General features: G+C 46.8%; 1 protein-coding gene across 2 annotated transcripts in view; it reads right to left on the bottom strand.

Moving 5' to 3' along the window:
• The window catches only part of LOC141051591 (oocyte zinc finger protein XlCOF8.4-like), a 27,718-nt gene extending 21,017 nt beyond the window's left edge, over nt 1-6,701 (bottom strand). The window contains exons 1-5 of one of the 2 annotated variants that reach the window (XM_073548596.1): nt 6,565-6,701; nt 3,691-3,850; nt 3,429-3,596; nt 3,242-3,350; nt 3,089-3,162 (exon numbers count right to left, since the gene is read on the bottom strand). In XM_073548596.1, the coding sequence (XP_073404697.1) occupies nt 3,089-3,162; nt 3,242-3,350; nt 3,429-3,596; nt 3,691-3,768 (429 nt within the window). In that variant the 5' untranslated portion in view covers nt 3,769-3,850; nt 6,565-6,701. Of the gene's footprint in view, nt 1-3,088; nt 3,163-3,241; nt 3,351-3,428; nt 3,597-3,690; nt 3,851-6,451 lie in introns of both variants that reach the window. The other variant, XM_073548597.1, reaches the window with a different exon arrangement.
• Between the last annotated feature and the right edge of the window lie 1,369 nt (nt 6,702-8,070).

Raw genomic sequence — 8,070 nt, 5'->3', positions numbered from 1 at the left:
TCTTTTTGGGCCACCATTAACCCTTGTGCAGCACCACCCTTCGGCTTATACTCTAGTCAATAAGTTTTCCCAGTTTTTTGTGGCAAAATTAGGGACCTCAGCTTATACTCGGGTCGGCTTATACTCGAGTATATACGGTATATATATATTTAATTTTACATTTTAAAATTACTAAAAGGATAATGGGCAGATGCAAAAGTTTTGGCACCATGCATGGTTAGTACCTAGTAGCACATCCTTTTGTAAGTATCACAGCTTGAAAACGCTTTTTGCAGCCAGACAAGACTGTTTCAATTCTTCTCTGAGGGATTTTCATCCATTCTTCCACGAAAGACTCTTCTGGTTCTGTGAGATTCCCGGGGCATCTTGCTTCCTCTGCTATTTTGAGATCTCGCAACAGATTTTCAATTATATTCAGATCAGGGGACTGTGAGGGCCATTGTAAAACCTTCAGCTTGTGCCTTTTGAGGTCGTCTATTGTGGACTGTGATGTGTGTTTAGGATCATTCTCCATTTGTAGAAGCCATCCTATTCCTCTTTTCACCTTCAGCTTTATTACAGATGATGTTATGTTTGTATTAACCCCTTAATGTCCAATGACGGACACAGTCAGTCATCAGACATCTCCCCTGCTTTGATGAGGGCTCCGGCGCTGAGCCCGCATCAAAGCCGGGACATGTCAGCTGTTATGAACAGCTGACATGTGCCCGCAATAGGCGCGAGCGGAATCGCCGTCCACCCGCGCCTATTAACTAGTTAAATCCCGCTGTCAAAGCTGACAGCGGGAATTTAAATAGCATTTCCGGCCGCCGGGCCGGAAATGACGTCATCGCGCGCCGACCCCCGTCACGTGATCGGGGGTCGGCGTCATGTTGCCTGGACAACCAGAGGTCTCTGTGAGACCTCTATGGTTGTTCCAGGCATATGGCTTTCAGCGCCACCCGGTGGTCGGCACTGAAAGCACAGCAGTAAATCTGCTACATATGGGCGATCTGCTCATCGCCCATATGAAGCAGAGCCGATCGGGTTGCGCATGCTTCTAGCCTCCTATGGAGGCTGTTGAAGCATGCCAAAAGTAAAAAAAAAAAAAAGTTTAAAAATAAAAAAAATAAAAACTAAAAGTTCAAATCACCCCCCTTTCGCCCCAATCAAAATCAAACAGTAAAAAAAAAAATCCCACATACACATATTAGGTATCGCCGCGTTCAGAATCGCCCGATCAATAAAAAAAAAAAGCATTAACCCGATCACTAAACAGCGCAGCAAGAAAAAAATTCAAAACGCCAGAATTCCGTTTTTTGGTCGCCAAGACATTGCATTAAATTTTAATAACGGGCGAACAAAAGAACGTATCTGCACAAATGTGGTATCATTAAAACATCAGCCCGGCATGGAAAAAATAAGCCCTCACCCGACCCCAGATCATGAAAAATGGAGACGCTACGGGTCTCGGAAAATTACGCAATTTTTTTTTTTTTTTTAGCAAACTTTGGAATTTTTTTTCACCACTTAGATAAAAGAGGACATAGACATGTTTGGTGTCTATGAACTCGTAATGACCTGGAGAATCATAATGGCAGGTCAGATTTAGTATCTAGTGAACCTAGCAAAAAAGCCAAGCAAAAAACAAGTGTGGGATTACACTTTTTTGGCAATATCACCGCACTTGGAATTTTTTTCCTGTTTTCGAGTACACGACATGGTAAAACCAATGGTGTCATTTAAAAGTACAACTTGTCCCGCAAAAAATAAGCCCTCACAGGGCCATATAGACGGAAAAATAAAAAAAGTTATGGCTCTGGAAAGAAGGGGAGGGAAAAATGAAAATGCAAAACCAAAAATACCCCTGGTCGTTAAGGGGTTAAGAATTTGTTGAAATGTCATTGAATCCATTCTTCCCTCTACCGGTGAAAACTTCAAAGCATGATTGATCCACCGCCATGATTATTGGTTGGTGAGATGTTCTTTTCCTGAAATTCTGTGCCCTTTTTTCTCCACACAACCCTGTGATCATTGTGGCCAAAGAGTTCTATTTTACCTCATCGCTCCACAGGACTTGTCTCTAAAATGCATCAGGCTTGTGTAGATGTTCTTTTGCAACCTTCTGATGCTGAATTTTATGGTGAGGACACAGGAGAGGTTTTCTTCTGATGACTCTTCTATGAAGGCCATATTTGTGCTGGTGTCTCTGAACAGTAGAACAATGTGCCACAACTTCAGAGTCTGCTAAATTTTTCTGAAGGTCTATTGCAGTCAAGCGGGGGTTCTGATTTGCTTCTCTAGCAATCGTACGAGCAGCTCTCACTGGCATTTTGCTTGATCTTCCTGACCTTATCTTGATCTCCACTGTTCCTGATAACTGCCATTTCTTGATTACATTTCGAACTGAGGGAAGGGAAACCTGGAAACGCTTTATCTTCTTATAGCCTTCTCCTGCTTTGTGGGCCTCCACCATTTTCAGAGTGCTAGGCAGCTGCTTAGAAGAACCCATGGCTGCTGTGTTTTTGGCACAAGGTTAGAGGAGGCTGGGTGTTTATAAAGCTGGGAAATTTGCATCACCTAACCTTTCCTAATGATGATCATGAACAAGCCATCACCTTAACAGACTAATTAAGGTCTGAAACCTTGGTGAAAGTTATCTGAACAAACATTTCCAAGGGTGCCCAAAGTTTTGCATCAGCCCATTTTCCTTTTTGTAATTTTTAAAATGTATAAGAAGAAAGTGTGTATATATATATATATATATATATATATATATATATATATACACACCTATATATGCCTAAAATACAAAGCAAATGTGTCATCTTTAACTTTAGGTCTTTTAGTGATTATTTTATCTTTAACTTGCTTAACTAACTTTGACCAGGGGTGTCCAAACTTTTACATGCCACAGTATACAGACTGGCGAGTACTATATAGAAGTCGTTGCGTGCTATGTGGAGACTAAGGTGGCCTCCGCCGCGTGCTATGGGAAGACAGATGTTGCTGTCCATGGAGAACTCCAGGTAAGGGGCATCTCAAAATGACATAACACGACATATAGCACCTGACTTATGGCAGGAGAACATCACCCTATACTACCTACGTGGTGATCACGTACGGCACTTTCCTCTGCTGACTCCTGTGCGTTGTCTCGTCTGTGACCTTTCTTCTTGGACTCTGCAGAGAATGCAGTGACTAAATACAGAATATATATAAGATTTATCATCGGACGTGTGTATATAGTTATATCCCCTACCCGGCTGTGTCTCCATTACGATGTCCTTGTACAGATCCTTGTGCCCTGCTAAATACTCCAACTCCTCCACAGAGAAATAGACAGCAACGTCCAGACACCGCACAAGAACCTGACGTTTGGAAAGACACACATCATCGTCCAGACACATTATCCCCATTATCTGCACATAACGACCCACAGACCTCACCTCCCCGGTCAGCAGCTCAATGATCTTGTTGGTGAGGTCTAGGATCTTCTTCTCATGGGGTCTCTCCACTATTAGCAAGCGAGGCGACGTGAGGAGATGAGTTTTGCTCCGTCCTCTAGAAAAACTGGGGGTCACAGGTCGGATGGATGTCTTCACTGGTCCATAATCCTAATAAAGAGATAGAGACAAGGAAAGGACTAGATTTAAGAACCAAGAACTTTCCAAACTCTTGTCTTATGACCTAACATCCAGCATCGCTCACCTCACCGGTCAGCAGATAGATGATCTCCAGGGTAACACCTAATATTCTCTTGCTCATCTCATCATTGCCAGTCTTCATCCTCAGCCAATCAGCGGTGGAATAGGCTCAGGTTCTGGTAGACACCAATCATGGAGGAAGCTCAGCATCGATGATCCCGGAACTGAAAGAAGAAAAGAATAAAAAAAAAAAAAAAAAAAAAAACACAACACAGAAGAAACACTGAACGTGTAAGAAAGCACTGAGGGAGGATTGTCTAGAACCTGCGCTCTGTTCACATCTCATCTATGTGTAAGAAAAGCCTCGGGCAGACAGGACATGTCCGAGAAAGTAGAATTAACTGTAGAGGAAAGGGAAAGAGACTGTGCATGTCTTATATAGAGGTCACTGCAAAAAGAAGACCAAGAGCAAGGAGAGAAAAGCAATGAAGGAGAGGCGGAAGACAAAGAACAAAAGAAAGGCAAAGAGCGAGAAGAAAAAATACAATGACATAGAAGCATGACAATGAACAACAAGAGGGAAGATGATGAAAATACAAGGGAGAAGATGAACAAAACGAAGCCAAAAAACAATCAGAGGAAAATAATGAAGACAACAACAAGACAAACAAGAGGAAGACAATGTACAACAAGAGGAAGATAATGAAGAAGCCGAAGACAAGAACTAGTGGAAAACTATGAACAAGAAGAAGGACGAATACAAGAAAAGGAATGGAGGAAAATGAAGTAGAAGAGGAAGAGAATGAACAACAAAAGGAAGATAATGAAGCTAACGAGGAAGGTAATGAAGTGGAAAACAATGAAAAAGAAGAGAAAGACAAAGAAGTAAAAGAGAAATCAAAGGAAGAACAATGAACACAGAGATCCAAGAAGCAGAAGTCAATAAACATGAATGGTGACATAGAGGAAGACATTTGGGGAATTGCCTGCGATCGGTGTTTCATACATCGGTGTTGTCCCACGTCAGACTTATCACAGGCTGTGCTGTGCGTACACCCGCCGCCCGGCTCATTCACATGCCTCCCCTCTCATACAACCGCCGCCCGTCTCTATTTTTCCTTGTGCCAGAAAATGAAATCTTTTCGAGCTCTGAGTAAATGTTCTGCTGCCCTGCAGTCAGTGACGAACCTTCTCTTAATGTGATTTGCAGTATTAGGACACTGGCCCCATTTTAGAAAGAGTAAAACAAAAAAAAAGGTGAGGGGGATAAAGTGTGCAAAAAAATTTAAAAAAGTGGAGCCGTTGCCCATAGTAACCAATTACATTTCCATCCCAATCTAGGACGTAACAGTTTGTGCAGGTGTATGCAGCCACCGCCAACAGCGGGGTACGGAGCCCGAAGATCGTCCCCTCGACCGCGCCAACACCAGAGCCCAAAGACCGTCCCCCCGACCGCGCCAACACCAGAGCCCGAAGACCGTCCCCCCGACCGCGCCAACACCAGAGCCCGAAGACCGTCCCCCCGACCGCTCCAACACCAGAGCGCGATGACCTTCCCCCCGACCGCGCCAACACCAGAGCCCGAAGACCGTCCCCCCGACCGCGCCAACACCAGAGCCCGATGACCGTCCCCCCGACCGCGCCAACACCAGAGCCCGATGACCGTCCCCCCCGACCGCGCCAACACCAGAGCCCGAAGACTGTCCCCCCGACCGCGCCAACACCAGAGCCCGATGACCGTCCCCCCCCCCGACCGCCCCAACACCAGAGACCGAAGACCGTCCCCCCCGACCGCGCAAACACCAGAGCCCGAAGACCGTCCCCCCGACCGCCCCAATACCAGAGACCGATGACCGTCCCCCCGACCGCTCCAACACCAGAGCGCGATGACCTTCCCCCCGACCGCGCCAACACCAGAGCCCGAAGACCGTCCCCCCGACCGCGCCAACACCAGAGCCCGATGACCGTCTCCCCCCCGACCGCCCCAACACCAGAGCCCGAAGACCGTCCCCCCCGACCGCGCCAACACCAGAGCCCGAAGACTGTCCCCCCGACCGCGCCAACACCAGAGCCCGATGACCGTCCCCCCCCCCGACCGCCCCAACACCAGAGACCGAAGACCGTCCCCCCCGACCGCGCAAACACCAGAGCCCGAAGACCGTCCCCCCGACCGCCCCAATACCAGAGACCGATGACCGTTCCCCCCCCCCCCCGACCGCCCCAACACCAGAGCCCGAAGACCGTACCCCCCCCCCCGACCGCCCCAACACCAGAGCCCGAAGACCGTCCCCCCCCGACCGTGCTAACAGCGGAGACTGGAGTTCGCCCCTTGGACCGCGAACAGTGGACACCGGAGCTCGCCCCCTGACAGCTTCTGATTAACTACTTAAATGCTTTTAAACCGGTTTAAACTAACCAATGATCATTGCCGCCCCCTAGAGAAGACTAAAAATAAAATAACGTGTAAAATAATAAAAAGAAAATATGTTTTACAAATAAGAAAATAAAAATAAAGTTTAAATCATTCCTAAACAAAGACAAACACAGATTTGGTATCGCCGCATCTGTAAAAATCCAATCTACAAAAATATAACATTATTTCACTTGTACAGTTAAGAAAAAAAAACACGAATCGCCTTTGTCACTACAAAAATAGGGAAAAAAATGCAATAAAAATATATAAAACAGTCAGTAAAAAAAAAAAAAGTGATGTAACAAGGGGGAGAAAAGAGCGAAGGCAAAAAAAAACACCGGAAAAATGGCGTATTAGTCACAGCAGAAAGGAGCTGTCGCCCTTAGCAACCAGAGCCCAGAGGTCACGTTACCAACATGAAAGCAGCTATCTGATTGGATGCTATTGGCGACACCTCCACATCCGCTCACAAGAGGCGGAGGAGCCGCGGGCAGCAGAGAATAAAGACAGCGGTCAGTGCGTCACCTCATCCAGGAGACACCGGGCTGTCCGCCGCTCCCAGAACACCGTCACATCCATCGTAAATGTATTGAGCGCCGCAGAGGTTTCTGGGAGTACGAGAATTCACGTGATTATGTCTCGCTACAAGTTTTAAGACTACAAGAAAATGGCGCCTCTGTATACCATGGACAGGAAGTGACGTTGAGACTCTGGAAGGCTATTATTAATTTCTGCCTCTAGCGACGGGAGAGCTTATTCCTCATTGGTCAATCCTTTTGTCAGGGCAGGGTGTTAGCCAATCATTAAATAGGGGCGGAGTTTAGAGTTTATTTTCTTTTGTTTAGACAACCAGGAAATGCCGTAACCAAGGACTCGTCAACCGGCGCCATTGTTACTACTGGCAGAAGTAATGGAAAGGTGAATTTTAGGAGACTATGAGGCAGTGCAGCTGCGCCTGCGCACTTTTTAACAACAAAATATATAATAAATACACAAATTGGGTTTTTATAGTGACATCACAACAGATAACCACATTGTCCAATCACAGTTGTGATGTCTCGCCCTACAGCGGCTGGACAGTTTGGTCACGTGACGTACAATATGGCGGTCTAGCGTATATATATTCAGTATGACGACAGCCGCCCCGCTCGGCTTCCACAGGTTCTTGTACATTATTATGGGATGCTCCATCATTAGGTAGCGCCCGTGTGTCCTTAGAGGGGTTAGGATGTGTCTCACCCTCTGACCGATCACATCCCACAGAGGCCTGATTATAATTTGGCAAATATGACCCGTTCTGCTCCCAAAGCCGGCCTCTGTATATTCTGTTCAGTCGGGACTGATATGTGACCGCCTCGGCCAATCACCGGCTGCAGTGTTCACCATCCCACCACCACCCATGTACTAGTGAATAGTTGCTTCGGTCATGTTTCATAGTTGCCAGCGTTTCTGGTGACATTTAAGTCCTGTTCCCCGACCCATGTGGAGTTTACATGGACCCCGCGGATAAGACATGGAGCATTCTAGGAGCAGAATATCTGGTCTCATAGACATACATGAGGCCATTAGCCCTGGGCAGGAGCCCCGGCGGTGGGGCCGCTTATTCTAAGCTGGGCATGGCCTTAAAGAAGGACGCAACAGCATCCGAACAAGCCCCGGAGGACTGAGGAGCAAGGAAGCCGACCAATCAGGAAGGAGAGGTGCTGTAAAATGAGGGGAGAGGCTGAAGCAGGAGCCCAATGCTGTGGATGGCATAACAATTTTTCATGTGGATCCATCACCCAAGTACAAGACGACTCCAGATATCATTTCAGATTTCCCAGCCCTAATATTACAGATAAATATAATTCTATACAGGGTCCGTATCTCACATGCCCTCCTTCATCCTGCTACTCCCCCAAGCATGCCCTCCGTTATCCTGCTTCTCCTCACGCTTACCCTCTATTACTCTGCTCCTTCCCAGGCATGCCATCCGTCACCCTGCTCTGCCCTAAGCATGCCCTCCATTACCATGCTCCTCCCCAAGCATGG

Source organism: Dendrobates tinctorius, unplaced genomic scaffold (assembly GCF_039654945.1).
Source record: "Dendrobates tinctorius isolate UK_male_01 unplaced genomic scaffold, ASM3965494v1 ptg000157l, whole genome shotgun sequence".
NCBI classification, from domain to species: domain Eukaryota; kingdom Metazoa; phylum Chordata; class Amphibia; order Anura; family Dendrobatidae; genus Dendrobates; species Dendrobates tinctorius.
Note: the sequence above shows the minus strand (reverse complement) of the source record. Positions and strands in the feature narration are given on the sequence as shown.